We start from the raw sequence: 22,335 nt of genomic DNA on the forward strand, positions 1-22,335 counted from the left end.
CTGTGGTCAGCTCCACGTGACAGTGATCATGTCATGAGGAAAGAATCCATGGAGATGCAGCAGCCATCTGCACGCTGATGGTACCTTTAATGTCCTGGCTCATTTGGAGACCAGGGTTAAATCCCTGGGTTGGGAAGATCCCCTGAGGAAGGGCATGGCAACCCACTCCAGTGTTCTTGCCTGGAGAATCCCATGGACAGAGGAGCCTGGTGGGCTACAGTCCATGGGGTCAGAGTTGGACATGACTGAGCAACTCAGCACAAGATGTCTGTAAAATGCTTTCAGTGCCCAGGAAACTAATCAGCAGCAACACAATGACAACATAAAATAGAAACACCACCCATCACAGAAATGAAGTGAGCCACTTGGAAGCAGACTTCTCCAGGAGACCCCACATTCTACTGTGAGCCCTTCCCTCTGGCAGGAGCCCACAGGACAACGGGCTGGGACAAGAGGTCTCGCTTTGGCTCTCACCTGTAACTACAGCTATGTCCCAGATTAACCCTCTGGAACAGATGCTGAGGGAATCTAGAAGTTAATGATCAGGATATACTTTCTGGCATACCTTCTACCTTGAGAGAAAGAGATTTAAACCAACCAAATTTAATACGGAAGTTGATGCATGCCTGCCAATAATAACAAAAGATGCACTGACCTATAAAAAGTCTTTTAATATATTTTCCAGGATGGCCAATACAAGCTGGTTAGGTAATCTAGCCCTTGTGAAGAGTTCTTTAACAGTCATATAAAAATGCTTTGCCTTATTAAAAAAAAAAAGAAATCTACATTGACAAAAAACACATCCATCAATGGGCTTTTTTTCCATTTTCAGGTTTGCAAGATAATTAAAAATACATACATATGCATCTCTTAAGCACATCGTTGTCCATTAGTTAATCAGTTTTGGCAATACACTGCACAGAGGTATACCACCATTGGTTTCTGACATTAAGTTAGCTTTAAGCTTATTGGCTATTCCTACAACTGGAGGCAACTTGGAACCCAGTCCCTGGAAAGCATTTGCAGGATTTACTACCCGTTTGCCTGACACCTTTTCAATGGTGAGAGGTCTGGGAACAGATTTGCTAATCCAAGGGTGTCTTAATGCTTGAGCTGGGGTCAGGCGGGCAGAGGGGTCCCAGTGGAGGCATCTTTTCAGAAACTCTATAAATAAGTAGTCCTCACACCCCTTCAGCGCTGTCCCCCAATCTTTGCTGCCTGGGGGACCCCGCTTCTTACCCCTCCGCGAACGACCTCCCACAAGCACTGCCCTCCCATCGGCCTGAGTGGTCACAGAACAGTAGCGAGGCAGGCCCTTGGAGTTAATAAAGTACTTGGCACGTTTGGATTGTTCCAGAAGTTTTGCTGGTGGCATCCCCAGAAGCTCCATCATGCAGGCCAGCTGGTCTCCTTCATCCTCTCCAGGGAAGAGCGGCTGTCCTGTTAGAAGTTCTGCAAGGATGCAGCCAAAACTCCATATGTCAATGGGTGTGCTGTAGCGGCTTCCCAGGATGATCTCCGGAGCTCTGTAGAACCGAGACTGGATGTAGGTGTACAGCTTCTGGTACTCAAAACAGCTGGAGCCAAAGTCAATGACCTTGGTCGCACTGCGCCCATGCTGTTTCAGGAGAATGTTCTCTGGCTTTAGGTCACAGTGAATGATCTTGTTTTTGTGGAGCGCATCCAAGGATTGCAAGATGGATTGAGCAAACTTGCGAACTAACTGGATGCTAAAGCCCTGGAACTTGTTTTTTTTAATGAGCTCATAAAGGTCTATGCTCAGCAATTCAAAGGCCATGCAAACATGGTTCCGGAATGTGAAACTTTCTAGCATGTGAATAACATTCATACTACCGGTTTTATCCTGCTTTTTAAGATGCTCCAAAATCCGGATCTCCTCGGCTGCTTGGCGATGGAAGCGCTTTTCATTGCGTACCATCTTCAGGGCCACGTACTGTCGAAGTTTGTGATCATAGACCCGGGCTACCTGCCCAAAACTGCCTTTGCCAATAATTTTCAGCACCTCATATCGATAAGCTAGATGGTCTCGAGGCACGTGAATATAGGACCCATCTGCATCGTCATACCCACCGTTATTAGGACCACCAATAACTCCATGTCTTTTTTTGGCATTTGGACCCACAAAGTAAATTTCTGGATAATTGACAATTTCCAGCTTCTCATAAGCAGTGAGGTGATGTTTATATTGCTTCAGGGCCTGTTCTGGAGTCAGAGGCACCACTTTGGATGCTTTGGATGAACTGCTGGATTTCACTGTATTCAAACTATCTGAACTTTTACCCTGAGAAGCGGAGGGAGAGCATTTTTCAGAGTCATTGATACCATCCGACTGAAGGTTGTCAGCTCTTCTGTTGCCAAATTCTTGAAATAGCTCTTCTACCTTCATTTCACCTCCATTCAGGAAGCGTTGAGTAGGATCTCTTGTTAAATGCTCAGTGGTGATCTATGGCAAAGAGAAACGAATCTGTTAAAATCACTAAAAACAGTGGAAGGATGGAAGAATCCTCCCCTGGACTGAACAAAACAACAAAACATGTCCAGTTGTGTAGTTAAAAGACCCAAAAGTGAGATGAGAAAAGCAGGCATCCCTAGAAACTTATGCTATGCTAATCTTCAGACTCTGTGACTGTTAAGGGCACCCAACTCCCTACATATGTCTTGCTTTGTTCCAGACAAGATGGTCATCTTACCACACCCTAAACAAGCTAGATTCCTTCTAACAGGTGTGTCTTCCTACTGAGGATCTTTCCACCGCATCCACTTGAATCCTACACTCTGTCAAAGCCCGAGTCTCGTCCTCTCTCTCTCCTACTCAGGGCCACTCCAAGCCCGCACTGTGGGTCCACTCACGTCTCAACTGTAGCTTTTCCATCTACCATATAATCCGGCACCTGATTATATACATACTGTCCTACACTGTTCACACCTGTTTCCAAGTATCTTCCCAAATCTTAAGGGCACGTATCAGGAGCAAAACAATGCATGTTACAGTGTTCTGTAAATGATAAAGGGACAGAGGCAGGATGTGAAGCCAGCGCTTCTGACTCAGTCAGAACGTTAATACAACTTGGCACTAGCTTCTCCTGGTGTCTGTTCTAACTCTCCAGTAAGGCCTGAGTGCTGATCGCGATCTGGAATCAACCAAGGCCTCATCATCTACTCCAGGGTCCTCAAATAAATTATTCCATCTTCCTACCTCCCTTCACTCAATCACAAAAGTTCTAATCCAGAGAAGACTCCTGAGATCATGGAGGCCGATTCTTTCTGTATCTGATGAGGAACAGTGAGAATCCAAGGCCCCTGTGGAAAGGGGCCTCTCCTAAAGAAAGACAGCCTCCTTCTTTCCTTCTTTCTCTCTCACAGACACATACCCCACTCTTCCTCAGCAAGAGCCTACACGTCAGAGGCACGCAACTCTTTACTTGATTTTGCATCACCTTTTTCTGCAAGGAACAGTAAGCCACAGAAGAAAACTCTACTTATTGAATATCTCTGAAATAAGATTCTTTGAAAATAGATGGAGAAAAAGAGCAAAAAACCAAACACCAAAAAAAAAAAGAGAAAAATGTAAGAAGGTGCTAAGAAGAAGAAAAGGGGAAAAAATGCTAAATCCACTGTTCAAAAAAAAAAAAAATTCCAGGACAGTTCCAAGAACAATTTTTTTTAATGGATCTGAACAACTGTACCCTCTGATGTGTCTGAGAGCCTCTATGATCATTTCAGGGGAGCTCTGAGCTATAGTCATGATTTCTTAAAATATGATACAAATTATAAGGTAATGATCCAAAGTGCCCAAACATTTAAAAAACAGAATTTTAACAAGACCTAAATAAACAACATCTAATCTATTATCTATATAAATAAAAATATAAATAAAAACAAAAAAGGGATGAAAAAAATTAAGTGCCAGCATGTCTAGACAGACCCTAATTTAGTTACAAAAGCAGGATATTAGTTCCGGCCTGTTCCTGTCCTATAATCAATTTAAACATTTATAGAGTACTACAGTTACAAAAATGCGGCATTGCACAATCTTACATATAAGCAAAGCAGCCAGTACAACTGTAGCCATACTTTGACATTGGGTTTCTAAATAAAGAGGTAAGATAGGGACCAGGAGAGACCTCTGATACCAAAACAGAGAATGATCACTAGTCAAGAAGTGTTAAAATGTAAATATAATGCAACATTTTACCTTTTCTTTTTTTCCATTTATTTTTATTAGTTGGAGGCTAATTACTTTACAATATTGTAGTGGTTTTTGGCATACATTGACATGAATCAGCCATGGATTAACATTTTTCTTATCATCAATTAAATCAAATAATTATTCCTGTTTTTAGGGATGTTCACTACTACTATAAAAGTAGTTGTAGTGAACAATTGAGATGACCAAAAAACATGTGATCTCAAGGCTCTACAATCTATTAGGAGACATGCTTTGCTGAACTAAAGAATTATAATTGTTTGATTTTAGCTAGATATACAACAAAACCGAACATTTGCATGCATCTCAACCAGTTTTTCTTAATATTTTTATTATCTAAGCTAAACGCATCTAAATATTTACTCTAAAGTCTTGGGGACACATTCTTAAAAAATATGAAGTCAGAGGCCTTGGCTGGGATGGCCACACTGCTCCAAAACTGTTGGTCCCAGGACAGGTAAAACCTTTAGCCCGGTTTCTTAGCCTGGATTTCTCCATCTGTAAAATGTGGATAATACTGCCTTGTAGTATGTTAGGAGAATCAATTAATGATATCTATGAAAGACCTTCACAAATGATAAAACAGGTTAAAAACACTGGTAACAATTAGGGAAAATTCTCAACACAGTAAGGTTTAAACTCTGATACACCCTCCCTTCCCCGTCTAGCTTATCTTTTCTCTCTGTGGTGCCTTCCTCTGCAGCTCCAGACTCCCCCTCCACCAGATGTCTGGAATTAAATATGCCTTCTGCTCCAAGAAGGGCTGCTTGATTGGGCTTCTCTTAGGATGCATGGAAACACTTCACCCACTTTCTCCCCCACACAAAACCTGCTTGCAACTTGCTACACAATTTAATGTGCTACCACCTCTCCAGAGCTATTTGAACTTTAATAGAAGATTAAAATAAAGATTTTAAAACTTGATTTTATTTAAAAATAAAATTAATAAAGATTAAGTCATTCCTTAACCCAAAGGAATGACTGTCTAGGAACTCGACAAGCTGGTAGGAAAGCTATCTGCGGTCCAGGGTCCATCCCTGGGTACTTGCCCTAACTCTGCCTACAAGGAAGGCTGCCCTGGCTCTCGAGGTCTTCATTTCTGTTTGTGATCAAGAGAGGGTCTCAGGTACAGAACGTTAATAAGAACAGATATACAACAGAAAATGAAATGCCACACAACCATTACAATAAGATTAAGGACATCATTTGGATTTGCTGACTCGTGGTTTAAAATGAGCCTAAATCTCTCTCTCTGCAATTTAAGTCTTACTTTGCTCTCTGGACTTACACAGGAGTATCCAAATTTCCACGCTAAAGCTCTTCAGATACCTAAAAGGGTTGTTCTACCCCACTGTTTTTCTGTAGACTCATCATCCCCATCGCAATCTCCACCTCACACGGCTTGCGATCCCACGTTCTCACCACAGGCTGCACTTTGTGCAAGCGTGGCGCCCAGAACAGAACCCAACACTTCAGGTCTAGGCCCCCATGGACTGTCAAGTTCTGAATCTCCAATGCATCTGAAGAATTCCAGGAAGGAATTTTTCCACACAGGGAGGGGTTCTTTTCTTAGCTTTCTTTCCTCTCTTGTAAATAACTCAAATACTGGCCTGAATCAATTATGTATCAAATCTGCTGTGCTATAAATAAAATCTTTCTTTCATTGTTCTAGAAGAATCTACAATTCCACACACATGTTAAAGTAGTTATAGAACACCACCCTCTCACTCTCAACCCTAAATCTCTGCAACACAAAGCTAACCTATTAAAAGCCTAGGAGCAGATGATTTATCATTTACAGTGAGAATGTAAGGCATCTCGGATAAACAACGAAGCTAAAAGACTTTGTGAAATGAGCAGTAGAGTCCTGGAGTCACGGCATAAAGAGCTACAAGTGTCACTAAGAGGTCAAAAGCAGTGTAAAAAAAAAAAGGTTTATTTCTTTTGAAATGTATTTATTTACTACTGGCTGAGCTGGGTCTCTGTTGCTCTGTGTGGGCTTCTCTCGTTGCAGAGCGCGGCTCCTGGCTCCTGGCTCAGAAGCGTGGCACACGGGCTTTGTTGCGCCACCGCACGTACGATCTTCCTGGACCAGGGATTGAACCTGTGTTGCCTGCACGGGCATGCGGATTTTTAACTGCTAGTCCACCAGGGAAGCCCTCAAAAGTACTTTTTCAGCAAAGTTTGCAAACACACCATTGGGTTAGAACATAAAACCTTGTGTTTCCAAAACTGTATTATTGTGAGCATCATAGAGTAAAAAAAATTCATTATGATCCCGAAATATTAGTAGGCAATTTAATTGCCCTACTAGATAGCTTTCCTGGTGGCTCAGATGGTAAAGAGTCTGCCTGCAATGCAGGAGACCTGGGTTTGATCCCTGGGTCAGGAAGATCCCCTGAAGAAGGAAATAGCAATCCACTCCAGTGTTCCTGCCTGGAAAATCCCATGGATGGAAGAGCCTGGTGGACTACACCCCATGGGGTTGCAAAGAGTCAGACATGACTAAGCAACTAACACACAATTAGCACTGGCCAACTAATGGCCAGTGCTGACGTTAAAATGGCCTATTATATCTATATTCAATTATCATCTCCAAATTCTCTAGTGTTCTTTCCAAAATAATGTATATTAAAAATAATTATGCAATTTTATTTTAAAAATAATTATAAATTATACATAATTTATATCAATTAATAAATGTTTAGCTCTTAATTTAAAAAATTAGTTAAAATGTATTTTAAGTCACATGATGACCAACTGCAAAAGTTTCCTATAGAAATATGCTAATGGTCAGTAAGTAACCAAGAAATCTGATAGTCAACACAAGAACTACATATATGGTTCTGGAGTTTTCAGAAGTTTTTATATATTATAAAAATAAGCTGGCAGAGAATGGAAAGGAAACTTATTGCAATCCAGAAAGGAGATTAAAAATAGGGTTACTGGCCTTCCAGATATATTTAGCCCATATTCTGTAATATTACTAGCCTTGATAGCAGTGAAAAGGTTGATTTTTAGTGGCAAAGCTGACAAACAGCTGGGAAGGACTATGAAAAATGCAAGCAGTTCTTGATATAGAAATAATTTTAGGTCTTAAACAGAAATATGAAGGAGAATTATTGATAAATTAGTCAGCTCAATTATTCAATTTGTTCATTAGATGACATGCAGCAAATTTTAAAACCACAGGATAGCTTCTCCCTGTCATGGAATTTGTCCAAACCCTACTCTCCCTATCACTCTATGTGTGCCGAGGGAATAAGAATTAGTTTTTTTTATTACCTTAATAAAATGGTGTCAAAAGCTAAATGCCTGCAAGCTCCAAAATGAATAAATGCATCAAAACCAAACTGTACTGTTCAAGTTTTATTTATGATCTATAAAATGGTTCTCTTAAGCATACTAATAAGCTAGGACTGCATTTCTACCTTGCAGTAAAAAACATACCTCTAAGTTCACAGGTATTTTCTGTTCCTTGTTTTTGTTAAAATGAGCCATCATAATACACTCTATATATTTATCATTCTATTAAAAAAAATAACCATTATCTAGACAAAAGTAGCATGCTACTTTTCCCCCTATTTATCCCAGTAATTGAAAGGAATAAATAAACGCATTCCAAATCAAAATCATTCTGAAAAGCTAAACTTGGACCTCAGAACCTGTTATTTCAAAGTCAAGAGAAACCAAAAAGAAACAAAAAAAGAGCCTGGGTTAACCAGTGAGCTGTAACTGTACCTTGATCATTCAAAGTAGCACTTCCTCCTTTTCAGGAGGACCATTAAAGCTCAAAGAATTACTTCATTTACTTACATTTAGTCTTCTGGGTAGAGCTGGTTCAGAAGGATTGCAGAGTACATTTGAACATGGTGGGCATTTGGTTTCATCTATCATCATGAAGGTATCATAGACACCATCCCCCAATCTAGTTGAAAGGATTACAGATAAAATCTGTCAGTAACTAAAGTAAATAAATTTGTATTTCCAAAACACCTTGTGTTTTAACTACTTCTTACCTTCTACAAAGAATAATTAAGACAAACGAATGTCCACTCTGTATATACACTACCATGTGTACAATAGCTAGCTAGTGGGAAACTGCAGAATGTATATTGCACAGGGAGCTCAGATGGGTGCTCCGTGATGACCTAGAGGGGCAGGGGAAGTACAGGGAGGCTTAACCGGGAGGGGATATATGTGTAACCTGTGGCTGATCCACGCTGTTGCACCGCAGAAACTAACACAACATTGTAAAGCAATTACATCCCAATAAAAATGATTATGGTGGGGAAAAAAAAATGTTCACTTTGAATTTTGGCACTGAACACAAACTACAGAGGTATTTTGCAAAGGAAGAGAGAAAATCCAACTTTTCCCTTTTTGTATCTAAAGAAATAAAAGTATTTCTAGGTTTGTATTTTGAAATAGTTAAAATAATTCTTACTTTCCGAACGTTGTTAAGGATAGGGACTATCAAAGGATTTCATTTAACTTACTACTTGAAAACGAAGACTAGTTTAAATACGGAAGCCTAAAAGCTAACTAGAACAAACAAGACGGAGGACTGTATTTTCAAAGTCGGAGACATGGATTTTAATTTCAGCTCTAAAACTGGCTACACCAGCTCCCTCTCTGAGCCATTTTCTACACAGTTGTAAAGGGAAGAATAGTTCCGGTCTACACCTTTCTAGGTCTTATAAGCAAGAAATAAAAGGCCTTCTTAGGGCTGTCTTCTCTTTACTTACCTACTTAACATCTATCTAATTTGTAGAAAAGTACAGTGAATTCTACAGCAAATACAAAAGAAATTATCTAAATCACAAGCATTTCATGTCTTTAACCACAGATTTCCAGTGGATGGTGGAAGCTAAATGCCAAGTGATTACAGATTATTTCTCTGTACTTTAAAACTGTGCCTCCACCACTGGAAGGGAACACAAAAGACAGAGAGGATTTCTTTAATCCACAAGATGGCCCTGAATAATGTACTGCCACCAAGAACACGGACTTCCCAGTAACACACATCAGCACTTCACTGTATCATTTTTACAAGATATACTACCAATGCAATGATAATGATCCAGCTGCCAGGGAAGAATTTTTTTTTTTAATCTTTAAAAGCACGCTGCAATAATTCAGTGGCTTGTAAAACTGTTTTGCAGAATTAGTTCTAGAGTTTTCTTAATCAATATGTTATAGAAATACAAAGAGTTTTTTAAAAGCTCAAAAAACAAACCCTAACAACCCACTACAAATATTTTTAGAATGTTCTCTTTTTAAAAAACAGTGACGTTCTGATAGAATTATGTCTTTAACGTGAACTGCTTCACTGACAAGAACCAAAAATTCTGGATGCGACTGATTCTTTGCCAACAGCAGGAATAAAACAAACACAATGGGACAGACGTCCACATTTACAGAGAAAGACAGATGGAAGACCTACAAGATTTCCTATAAAGAGCCAAAGAAGTGTCCATGCAAATGAAGTGGGGAGCGGGGAGGGGTCCCTTCTATTAAGGTGTAAATGCAAGGTGGAAAAACTCTCCCAACAGGATCCACAGAAAAGCCCTACCGGGGAAAGCCCCACACCTGCACCCCGAGGCCAGACCACACCCCTCACGGCAAAGTCCTCGGTTCTCCCTGTTCATCCCCCCCCCAGTTTGCTAAGAAGCCCCTACAAAAGTCCCAGCTTCTTGGACTTCTTGACCGTACATCCCCGATCGAGGGCTTCAGAGAGAACCCCAGGGTGGGAATTATTTCCCTAGCCTCCTCCCCCACTGGGCTAGGGAGGAGGGCAGCGGATGGAGAAGAAGGCGGCGGGCCAGACCCCTTCCCTAACCCTCCCGCTGGGGGTTCGCTCAGCCTCCAGCCCGCCCATCCCCGCCCCGCTCCCCGCCGGCCAGCGCCAGCGCTCACCGGGGCGCCCCAGCCCGTTACGCCCGCGGCGCCGTTACCTCCGCTGCTGCGGCGGGAGTGCGGCCCCCGGCGGCCCCTCATCCTTCCTCCCCGGCCCGCGAGCCGTGCCGCCCATCCCTCAGCTCGGGACCCCGCTGGGGGGAGGGGCGGCGGTTGGAGAGGCGTGCGGGCGGGCGGCGTCCACCTGCGCCCGGGCGGCTGCCTCCCGGACCGCGACGCTGCCCCGGGAACTCGCGTCTGGACACTGGTGCTCCGCGTGCGTTCGCTCGGGACTGGCCCGGGTCGGGAAGAGCGAGAGGAGCAGCTAGGGAGGGAGGCGGGAGGGGGAGCGGCGCGGTCGCCTAGCAACCGTGGCACGCCCCCCCCCCGGGAAACGCCTCTGCGCAAGTACGCGGTGACGCACGGGGGCGGGGCCGAGCGTCCCCCGCCGCGGGGCACGCCTCCGGGAAGCGCCTGTGGAGAGATCCCAGGAGATGGGGAGGAGGAGGCGGCCTTCAGGGCGGCGGAGGTCCTCTGGTCGCAGTTTGAGGGCTGGGGATCCGGGCTGTGGAGGGAGAAAGGCCCTGACGGAGGGTTTGTGAAGTAACCGCCCTCGCTTTCCGACGTGCCGCTGGCTCCTCATGGCCATCTATCCCTTAACACGTTTCAGCTTGGAGTTCTAAAACCTCCCTTGAATATGAATTTTTAAAAGAATGGGGGGGGGGGAGGGAGTAATTTGTCAGACTGAGGGGCACTGAGGGGGCATCCCTCCGGCGGGTAGTAAGTTAACGAAGGAAAGCAATATTAATAAACGGATTTTGTCTGTGACACTCCCGGCGCGACAAACGCTTTCATTTAACAATACCGGATGACATCCCACTTTTATATAGATTTAACTAGGAATTATATAATTTAAGCTGTGGTTGGTCCGATTCCCCTACCACGGGATGCCACGGGCTGGTATGGCTCAGAGCCATGTTAAAGATGAAGAAACTGAGGCCAGAAACGATCACGTGGTTGGCGAAGCCTTAAACCAAAACTTCTCCAGCCTCCCAGGCTTCCTCCTGCTGCGCCAGACGCTGGTCTTTCTCCTTGGAATGGCTGGGATTTTTTCCCCGTTCCTTTTCTGAAAAGTTAAGACGCCTTGGCAACACCAAGGTTAGGCGGATTTGTCTATTTGGGACGAAAGTGAAAGGGAAGAAGTTTACAACAGAAGAACAGAAGTGTTGTTTTCTCGAGCGTGACATCCAATCGGATTTCCTAAAGCTACAAAGCACGAGGCAGGCCATCTGACCCTTGAGTTAGAGAACTAAACATTCTGGAAATGCCGAATATGCGCGCCACCTGGTGGGGCTTAGGGACTCATTGCCCCGGGCCTGCAGAACATACATAGTTCATAAATCTGAAATTTTCCACCCAAGGCTCATTTCCGTGTGACTAAAAGTCATATTCCCTATTCTCATGCCTTTAAGTAAGTGAAGTCGCTCAGGCGTGTCCGACTCTTCGCGACCCCATGGACTGTAGCCCGCCAGGCATCTCCGTCCATGGTATTTTCCAGGCAAGGATACTGGAGTGGGTTGCCGTTTTCCTTCTCTAGCTTTTAAGTAAAAATGTCCTTAAAATCCAAAAGCTCTTCACTTTAAAAACTAATGAAGTGTCGGTTTGGGGAACTTCACTCTGTGAGCAGTGTTTCTTTAGACTATGATATAAATATGAATCCAAAGCTTTTCTCCTGTGATGATTTAAATTTTTCTAATATTATGAATAAACTTTTTTTTTTTTAACCGCGCCCAACCCCTCCCCCCCTTCCCAAACTGGAGCAACGTGCCTTCACGTGGGTTTGTATTTGGACTCCTACAGAAGCTTTTGTTTGAAGGAAAAGTCCCATGGCAACAAAAGTTTTGGACAAGATTGCAAAATTCTATTTAATCATTGTTCTTAGTACTTATGTGGACACCTCAGACCACTTTACTGCCCAGAACATTTGAATGGGACTTGCCTCAACAAGTTTTCTTACCTCATTCTGAATCATTGATCTTTCCAAGTCTGTTTCAAGACATATCTGCATAAGCCTTCTTGAAGCATTCCTGCTCTCCTTCCTGCCCCTGAGGTGGGAAGCACAGAGGCCTCCTTTATCTTTAGCCTGTTGACCTTAAGGTCAAGGCAGAGAGGATACCTTGAGGGTGCTGGAACTTTATGAGTCGCTGACCTTAGTGACCCAAGCAATTTCTTCAGAGCCCCTGTTTCATAACAGTGTGACTGGATTAAAGCCCAGTGAGGGAGCTAGCAGGAGCCTCCATACTGAGTTCACCTCTTGGTGGGTGTTGAGCCACAAGACCCAACCAAGTCAAAGAGAGTATGAAGGATCTATTACTTGCAGCAAGTAAGGAGAACCTTGGGGATCTTCCTTAAAGCAGTGTCTCCCAGAACTGCAAAATTGGGGAAGTTTTAAGCATATTCATGAAAGGGCTTGGGTGGTTGACAGAGTTCAAGCTTTAGTTGCTTGAAGTCATAGTTTATAAAAGCTCAACATCTTTATCCTTTAGGTTCCAGTAGATCTGGTTGTTGAGCACTTCAGGTTAATCTTTGTCATTGAAAGAGAACGGGAGTCTTTACAACTTCTCTTGCCTAATAACAGGCAATGTTTCTTCATTCTTTTCTTCTCTTAAGATCATTAATTACTGAGACCTGCTCAAGGGCAAGCATTGTGGCCAGGCTTAGATCACAAAATGGCTTTAGTCAAGAAAGCCATGCCTGGTTCTTCTTCAAGGACCATCCTACCCTATCTGCTTACACTCCCAAGCTCCACCTAAGAGTGGTTAATATTTCCATTGTCTCTCTCAGGACAGCTACAGCCAGATTTACCTATTATGGATTGGCTAAATATCATACAAGATACTTGCCTGCTCTTTGAAGCCAGGTCTAATATATTTGCAAAATAAGGAACCAATAATAAATTTTTAAAAAATGGAACTATTCCTGAGTCTTCAAAAATCAAAGCATTCCGAATGGGATTGGAACAGTTTTAAATGTATAGATTAAGAAAATATTCCTGTAACCACATGCACCTGGAATTTTGTGATGAAACACCTGTTGGTGGTTTAGGTTTAAATTCATCTCAGTTCAGTTCAGTCACTCAGTTGTGTCCGACTCTTTGCAACCCCATGAACCGCAGCACGCCAGGCCTCCCTGTCCATCACCAACTCCCAGAGTCCACCCAAACCCGTGTCCATTGATGCCATCAGTGATGCCATCCAACCAACTCATGTTCTGTCATCCCCTTCTCCTCCTGCCTTCAATCTTTCCCAGCATCCGGGTCTTTTCAAATCAGTCAGCTGTTCGCATCAGGTGGCCAAAGTATTGGAGTTTCAGCTTCAACATCAGTCCTTTCAGTGAATATTCAGGACTGATTTCCTTTAGGATGGACTGGTTGGATCTCCTTGCAGTCCAAGGGACTCTCAAGAGTCTTCTCCAACAACACAGTTCAAAAGCATCAATTCTTTGGCACTCAGCTTTCTTTACAGTCCAACTCTCACATCCATACATGACTATTGGAAAAACCATAGCCTTGACTAGATGGACCTTTGTTGACAAAGTAATGTCTCTGCTTTTTAATATATGTCTAGGTTGGTCATAACTTTCCTTCCAAGGAGTAACTGCCCCATACTGCACTACTGTTTCTTGATTGCTCCTCCTTTCTTTCTTCAATCCTTCTCTTCCCTGATTAGCAGCTGTTTGAATCTGCCCATTGGAATTTAGGGAAGGTCAAAGAGGCCGAGTGACGCCTATTTCTTATAGACAAGAACCTGGGGACATGGAAAGGATTTGTGCCTGGGAGGGCCCCACAGCAGACCCATAGAGGCCTTCAAGGTTTCACTTGCTGTACTTTCTCCCTCCTCTATCTCTTCCCCAAGTGTTGAGAGTTCCCCCTATTAATCCTTCTGAATCCTGAAAACAACAACAAAACAAATAAAATCTATTTGTTTCTTCCAATACTGTAGACACTTTGTTCTATAGCTCCTAAATCCTGAAGCTTGTCCTTCTTAATCCCTAACTCCAGAAATGTATCTTTTCCCCAAATATCTGTCACTTCTTCTCACTTACTACTCCCAATTTAGTTCCACCTACATGACTGGGGGGCCATATGAAGCTACATTTCTGAATTCTTAAAACCTAACTAAGACTCTTTCTAATATAGTTACCATTAGTTAAGTCTATTATTTTCTAGGTACCATCTGAAGTACTTCATATATATTTTCTCATTTAAACCTTATGCAAGTCCTGTGAGATAGGTATTATCCCCATTTTACACTGTAGAAAACATTCTCAAAGATGAATGCTTGTGCAGGTTCACACAGCTAGTGTGTGGTGTCAACTGAAAATTGTCACGCCGTCTGGCACTACAAAAATGAAGTCTCTAGCCACTGCAGTTGCTGACCTTCAATACACCCTGAAAGGAGTTTAGGGTAGAGATCAGGAATGAGGCATTCTGTGCTCTAGGAAAAACTAGCAAAACAGGCCTTCAGATGGTTAGACTTTGTCAGGAGAAGATTTTTATGAACCTGATTTCTTATATCTTCTCACATCTAGAGAATCACTAAAATCATTAATGGAAACATCTACTCCTCATGACTAGCAACAACATTCTGCCAAAATGTGTGCTTGACCAATCTCACATGTATACTGACCTCTCTTTACCTCTTCAGAACAGTTCTTCAGAGTTATCTGAGAGACTGTCTTCTGGGCTATAGTCCTCATTTACCCCAAATGAAATTGAACTCACAGCTTTCACGTGCATTTTTATTTTCCAGTCCATAGTTTTGACAACCATGAAGGGACCTAAGGGGAACTTCTCTCCTTTATCTAAACTGTACAAGGAACTGGCATACTGGTATCAGCAGAGGCCTCCTGTAGCTATCCACCTCCTTGGAAACTCCAGACAATTTGGGTGAGTCTGTCCTGATTCTTGGCTCTCTTGTATTGGTTGATGGTTCTGAGTTTCATTTGGCAGTGTATAACAGGTACCCGCCCCCCTCAACTGAAAGATATTGGTGGGGGAAGGTGGAATCTGTTGAAAGACACTGGGAAAATACCCATCCAGTTGAAAGATACTGAGTGGGTAGAAGTTGAAAGACAGTGGGGTTTGCTCAGTTGAAATTCACTGAGCGGTGTGGGCTGAGTAGTTAGGTAAGAGACTAACTGATCTGACTCTTTCCCTCAATTTGGCTGCCTTTAGAATTTGTCAGGATAAAAGTGAAGATATTACATGAGAGCTTTGCTCCAAAGAAGAGGGACAAGATCCCTCTCAGTCGGTTAAAACTTTCTCAGCAACTGAAAAATTTATGGATTTCATACTGTACAGTGGTCCCCTAGGGAAACACACTTACTGGTTAAAAGATTTGCTCATCCAGGATTCATGTATAAGAATTGGTCATTCAGTGACGTGAGCATTCACAGTGCTGGAGGGAGAAACTGAGCCATGTAAGAGGGCTGAAACAACTCGAGGGTGATGCCTAGAGGACTTGCACTAACAAGTACCTTGCTGGCCTACCACACAGTTTTATTAGTAATTTTATCCCTGACAAATTCAGCTTTAAAGTGGAAAATAGAGACTCTCAAACAGAGAAGCGAGGAGTATCAGAAAGCCAGCCTCTGACTAACACCCCAGCCCCAGGTTTATGTATATGCATAAGTTATATTTACAAATACATCCTTAATTGGGAATTAAAGGAAAAGTTTGCCCTGAAAATAGTCAGTGTGGGCTCCTTTACTGTGTGCGCAGTTGTCAGAGGAGACTGGCTTGATGAAACATCTCCTCAGAATTCTGACTCTTGAAGGAAGACGTCCTTCTGGGAGCACTTGCTTTCTTTTCAATATGCCTTGAGACCAAGGTCCTCAGGAACAGTTACCTAGATCATAATTTCTGAGGCTGAGGGGAAAAAAAGGAAGGAGGAGACCTTTTAAAATTTAACCTATTCCAATTGTTATAAACTAGTGAGTTTTATATTGTAATACCTGATTCATGACTAAGTTTTAAAATGAAACTATGAGGTCTTTGATTGTATCTGTCTATATGTGCACATATGTCTTTACCTTTGGATGGTATTATCAAAGTTAATTTGTAAATGAGCTCTACTTAATGGGCTTAATTCCAAATTAAGCACTTATAAAAATTCTCAGAAATATAAAAGGAAACAGGCCAGGATGAATTTCAGGTTCATGTGAACTACGAAATATTCAGTTATAAATTAATACCTGGAATTAAGGTTTGTTGATTTAATTAATACAGACAGGTCTTAGAGTCATCAACATTAAGTATACCTTTACTGTACTTAGGCTTAATAAAAATCAAATGAGATTTTATTATAGCTATTGCAAATTTGTTAGCAAGAAAAATAACTTGGTATAATGAAATTTTTATAAATGAATTAAATATAAACGAGAAAAGAGGTTTTTGGTGAACTCTTTAGAAAAATTGTTTTAGGAATCTCTACTTAAAAATACTCTCTCCAGATTTATTTTTTAATTTATTTATTTTTAATGGAATGATAATTGCTTTATGATATTGGCCATATATATACATATGTACCCTCCCTCTTGAAACTCCTTCCCACGTCCCACCCTTTCCCACCCTGCTAGATTGCTACAAAGCCCCAGTTTGTGTTCCCTGAGGCATATAGCAAATTTCCATTGGATATCTGTTTTACACATGGTAGTGTATATGCTTCCATGCTCCTCTCTCCATTCATCTCATCTTCTCCTTCCTCCTCCTGCCCCTGCTTATGTCTATAAGTCTGTTCTCTATGTCTGTGACTAGATTCATTTAGTGTGAAATCTTTATTTCTTCGGATGCTTTGGGTCTTAACTGCAGCATGTAGGATCTTCATCGCATTGTACGGGCTCTCTCGTTGCAGCATACCAGGACTCTCTAGCTGTGGCATGTGAGGTCAGTAGTTGCAACATGTGGGCTCCAGAATAAATGGCTTCAGTAGCTGTGGCACAGCGGCTCTTTAGTTGTGGTGTGTAGGTTTAGTTGCTCTGCGGCATGTGGGATCTTAGTTCCCTTTCCAGGGATTGAACTTGCTTCCCCTGCATTGCGTGTTGGATTCTTAACCACTTGACTACCAGGGAAGAACCCTGGCAACTTTGAATTTTAAGTGAAGTGAAGTGAAAGTCACTCAGTCGTGTCCGACTCTTTGCGAACCCAAGGACTGTATGGTCCATGGAATTCTCCAGGCCAGAATGCTGGAGTGGGTAGCCTTTCCCTTCTCCAGGGGATCTTCCCAACCCAGGGATCGAACCCAGGTCTTCTGCATTGCAGGCAGATTCTTTACCAGCTGAGCCACAGGGGAAAGTTGTGCTAAATAAGTTAAATGATGAAAGTATATTGAATACCTCGGTCATTCCCTAATAAAACAAGATACTTAAACATTAGTTAATGATTATTGACTTTCTTTTATGGAGATACTAAATCAAATATTTGGTGCCACATTGAGATATTTTCTATAAAAAGAGCACAGTTCTTTAGAAATTATTGTTGGTATTTGTGTTTGCCAATTTACAAAATGAAAATGTAAATGACACCTCATAATTGCCTAGTTCTTAGTCTTCACTAGAAAGTAAGGTTTTAACAGTTGTGGATTCTAACTTAAATATGTAATTAAGGCTACTACAAAAAATAAATGAAACATTTCAGTATATAGTAGCAAAGTAGGAAGTGTGTCTTCCATAATTGAAGGTATGAGGAATGGAATTGCATTTTGTTAAGGGAAAAGAAACCTGAATATTCACTGGAAGGACTGATGCTGAAGCTGAAACTCCAATACTTTGGCCACCTGATGTGAAGAGCCAGTTCACTGGAAAAGACCCTGATGCTGGGAAAGATTAAGGTCAGGAGAAGGGAGTGACAGAGGATGAGATGGTTGGATGGCATCACCACCTCAACGGACATGAGTCTGAGCAAACTCTGGGAGATAGTGAAAGACAAGTAGGCCTGGTGGCTGCAGTTCATGGGGTCACAGAGTAGGGCACGACTTGGTTACGTAACAACAAAGGGAAAATAAAGTAATTTTTGTCCTGGAGCTGTTTGTTTCTGGGTAGGGAAAAAAATAAGGGGCAGGGCTTCCCTGGTGGTTGAGTGCTTAAGAATCTACCTTGCAATGCCAGGGACTTGAGTCTGGTCCCTGGTCTGGGAAGATCCCACATGCCTCGGAACATCTGAGCCTGCGTACCACATCTCCTGAGCCAGTGTGCTAGAGCCCATGAACTGTAACACCTGGGCCTGCCTGCTGCAACTAGTGACGCTGGTGCTCCCCAGAGCTGTGCTCCCCACCTGTAGTGAGACACCAGCACACCACAACTTGAGCACAGCCTCTGCCCTCTGCAACTAGGGAAAGTCTGTGCATAGCAATGAGGACTCAGCACAGCCAAGAATTAAAGTAAGTAAATAAAAACAAAGGACAAACTAATATGGATACAGAAAGTTATGGAAGGTTTATGGAAAGGAGCCCTGAGAAGAGTTTTGTGTATGGTCAGGCTAAGTTTAGAATAAATTTAATTGAGTAAATAAATTTTAGAAATTTTTGTTGTTCAGTTGCTCAGTCGTGTCTGACTCTGCTACCCTATGCATGCCAGGTTTCCCTTCACCATCTCCCAGAGTTTACTCAAACTCATGTCCGTTGAGTTGGTGATGCCATCCAACTATCTCGTCCTCTATAGTCCTCTTCTCCTGCCTTCAATCTTTCCCAGCATCAGGGATTTTTCTGTTGACTTAGCTCTTTGCATCAGGTGGGCAAAGTATTGGAGCTTCAGCTTCAGCATCAGTCCTTCCAACGAATATTCAGGACTGATTTCCTGTAGGATTGATTGGTTTGATCTTACAGTCCAAGGGACTTTGAAGAGTCTTCTCCAACACCACAGTTCAAAAGCATCAATTCTTTGGCACTCAGCCTTCTTTATAGTCCAACTCTCATATCCATACAAGACCACTGGAAAAACCATAGCTTTGACTATGCAGACCTTTGTCAGCAAAGTAATGTCGCTGTTTTTAATACACTGTCTAGGTTTGTCATAGCTTTTCTTCCAAGGAGCAAGTGTGTTTTAATTTCATGCCTGAAGTCACCATCTGCAGTGATTTTGGAGCCCAAGAAAATAAAGTCTGTCACTGTTTCCATTGTTTCCCCATCTATTTGCCATGAAGTGATGGGACCGGATGCCATGATCTTAGTTTTTTGAATGTTGAATTTTAAACCAGCTTTTTCACTCTCCTCTTTCACTTTCATCAAGAGGCTTTTTAGTTCCTCTTCACTTTCTGCCATAAGAGTGGTGTCATCTGCATATCTGAGGTTATTGATATTTTTCCCAGCCATCTTCATTCCAACTTGTGCTTCATCCAGCCCAGCATTTCTCATGAAGTACTTTGCATATAAATTAAATAAGCAGAGTGACAACATACAGCCTTGACGTAATCCTTTCCCAACTTGGAACCAGTCCTTTGTTCCATGCCCAGTTCTGACTGTTGCTTCTTGACCTGTATCGTACAGGTTTCTCAGGAAGCATGTAAGTTACTTGGTATTCCCATCTCTTTAGGAATTTTCCACAGTTTGTTGTGATCCACACAATCAAAGGTTTTAGCATAGTCAATGAAGCAGAAATAGATGTTTTTTAAAATTCTCTAGCTTATTCTATGATCCAACAGATGTTTGCAATTTGATCTCTGGTTCCTCTGTCTTTTCTAAATCCAGCTTGTACATCTGGAAGTTCTTGGCTCACATACTGTTGAAGCCTAGCTTGAAGGATTTTGAGTGTTATTTTGCTAGCATGTGAAATGAGTGCTATTGTGTGGTAATTTGAGCATTCTTTGACATTGCCTTTCTTAGGGATTGGGATGAAAACTGACCTTTTCCAGTCCTATGGCCACTGCTGAGTTTTCCAAACTTGCTGGCATATTGAGTGCAGCACTATAGTAGCATCATCTTTTAGGATTTGAAATAGCTCAGCTGGAATTCCTCACCTCCACTAGCTTTGTTCGCAGTAAGGCTTCCTAAGGCCCACTTGACTTCACACTCCAGGATGTCTGGCTCTAGGTGAGTAATCATGCCATTGTGGTTATCTGGGTCATGAAGATCTTTTTTGTATAGTTCTTCTGTGTATTCTTGCCACCTCATCTTAATGTCTTCTACTTGTGTTAGGTCCATACCATTTCTGTCCTTTATTGAGCCCATTTTTGCATGAAATGTTCCCTTGGTCCCTAATTTTCTTTAAGAGATTTCTAGTCTTTCCCATTCTATTGTTTTCCTCTATTTCTTTGCACTGATCACTGAGGAAGGCTTTCTTATCTCTCCTTGCTATTCTTTGGAACTCTGCATTCAGATGTGTATATCTTTCATTTTCTTCTTTGCCTTTTGCTTGTCTTATTTTCGAAGCTCTTTGTAAGGCCTCCCCAGACAGTCATTTTACCTTTTTGCATTTCTTTTTCTTGGTGTTGGTTTTGATCACCGCCTCCTATTCAGTGTTAACGAAACTCTGTCCATAGTTCTTCAGGCACTCTGTCTTAACAGATCTAATCCCTTGAATCTACTTGTCACATCTACTGTATAATTGTAGGGGATTTGATTTAAGTCATACCTGAATGACTCAGTGGTTTTCCCTACTTCAATTTAAATCTGAATTTTGACAAACGTCAAACTGAAGAAGGGAGTGGCAAACCACTTCAGCATTCTTGCCTTGAGAACACCATGAACAGTGTGAAAAGGCATAAAGATATGACACTGAAAGGTAAACTCCCCAGGTTGTTAGGTGCCCAATATGTTACCGGAGAAGAGCAGAGAAATAGCTCCAGAAGGAATGAAGAGGTTGAGCCAATGCAGAAGCAACACCCGGTGTGGATGTAACTGGTGGTGAAAGTAAAGTCCAGCACTATAAAGAACAATATTGCATAGGAATCTGGAATGTTAGGTCCATGAATCAAGGTAAATTGGAAGTGGTCAAACAGGGGATGACAAGCGTGAACATCGACATTTTAGGAATCAGTGAACTAAAATGGACTTGAAAGGACAAATTTAATTTAGATGATCATTATATCTACTACTGTGGGCAAGAATCCCTTAGAGGAAATAGAGTAGCCCTCGTAGTCAACAAAAGAGTCTGAAATGCAGTACTTGGGTGCAATCTCAAAAACAACAGAATGATCTCAGTTCGTTTCCAGAGCAAACCATTCAGTATGATAGTAATCCAAGTCTATGCCCCAACCACTAATGCCAAAGTAGCTGAAATTGAACAGTTTTATGAAGACCTACAAGACCTTCTAGAACTAACACCAAAAAAAGATGTCCTTTTTTCAGAGAGGACTGGAATGCAAAAGTAGAAAGTCAAGAGATACCGAGAGTAACAGGCAAATTTGGCCTTGGAGTACAAAATGAAGCTGGGAAAAGGCTAACAGAGTTTTACCAAGAGAACACACTGGTCATAGCAAGCACCCTCTTCCAACAACACAAGAGATGACTCTACACAGGGACATCACCAGATGGTCAACACCAAAATCAGATGAATCATTTTCTTTGCAGACAAAGATGGAGATGCTCTATACGGTCAGCAAAAATGACACTGGGAGCTGACTGTGGCTCAGATCATGAACTCCTTACTGCAAAATTTTATAAATAAGCTGGTGCAAAACCTGAATTTGGTTTTTATCTTTGTTGGGGTCAAAGTTTTCTTAAAATGTTGATCCCCTTTTGACTACAAACTGTAAAGTTTCTTTTACCTTTAATTGGTAATCTGTTATAACTTTGTGTAATTGCCTTTGAAATATTTATTGTCACTGGTTAAGTGGATAAATATTATTTCACAGTGACATGTGATCTCATATGACCAGTTTTAAAACTTTAAATACTTTGGGATGTTTTGAAGGGCTCCTGAAGCATCCCAAAGGAGATATTAAACTAGTCAGGTTCATTTGGTATGTTAAATTACATAGGATGTATTGTCAAATGAGTAATAAATCTTCTTAGGTTGTATTATATAGATAAATGTTATTAATATATGTATTCTAGAAATTGCATGGAATTCTTAAAAATATGGTATGTCCTGGTAAAATTTATCAGTCATAATTCTGGTTATTATCTTAAAATGTTAAAATATCACAAGGGTAATGAAATTTCTTTGTCTGTTGCTTTGTAATCAAGTTTTTAACTGTGCCTTCTTAAGTATTT

The 22,335-nt window shown here is 41.8% G+C and overlaps 1 protein-coding gene across 2 annotated transcripts; it reads right to left on the bottom strand.

Moving 5' to 3' along the window:
* Window positions 1–651: 651 nt before the first annotated feature.
* On the bottom strand, window positions 652–10,451 carry DYRK3 (dual specificity tyrosine phosphorylation regulated kinase 3). 2 transcript variants are annotated; one of them, XM_020896569.2, is made up of 3 exons: window positions 10,186–10,451; window positions 8,045–8,156; window positions 652–2,464 (listed from the first exon to the last, which is right to left on the bottom strand). In XM_020896569.2, the coding sequence occupies exons 1-3, from the start codon at window positions 10,260–10,262 to the stop codon at window positions 890–892; spliced, it is 1,764 nt and encodes a 587-aa protein (XP_020752228.1). In that variant the 5' UTR covers window positions 10,263–10,451; the 3' UTR covers window positions 652–889. The 2 variants fall into 2 exon arrangements, with proteins under 2 accessions (XP_020752228.1, XP_020752229.1); XM_020896570.2 differs by having other exon boundaries at window positions 10,148–10,212.
* Between the last annotated feature and the right edge of the window lie 11,884 nt (window positions 10,452–22,335).

The sequence above is a fragment of the Odocoileus virginianus genome, chromosome 11, assembly GCF_023699985.2.
Source record: "Odocoileus virginianus isolate 20LAN1187 ecotype Illinois chromosome 11, Ovbor_1.2, whole genome shotgun sequence".
NCBI lineage: Eukaryota > Metazoa > Chordata > Mammalia > Artiodactyla > Cervidae > Odocoileus > Odocoileus virginianus.

What these genes read in the sequence shown, in the direction of transcription:
- DYRK3 (XM_020896569.2), bottom strand. Translation starts at nt 10,262, where the DNA reads ATGGGCGGCACGGCTCGCGGGCCGGGGAGGAAGGATGAGGGGCCGCCG. An exon ending in CTCCCGCCGCAGCAGCGGAG is followed by an intron (nt 8,157 to 10,185) that starts GTAACGGCGCCG and finishes CCTTTCAACTAG; the next exon opens with ATTGGGGGATGGTGTCTATG. An exon ending in CTCTACCCAGAAGACTAAAT is followed by an intron (nt 2,465 to 8,044) that starts GTAAGTAAATGA and finishes TCTTTGCCATAG; the next exon opens with ATCACCACTGAGCATTTAAC.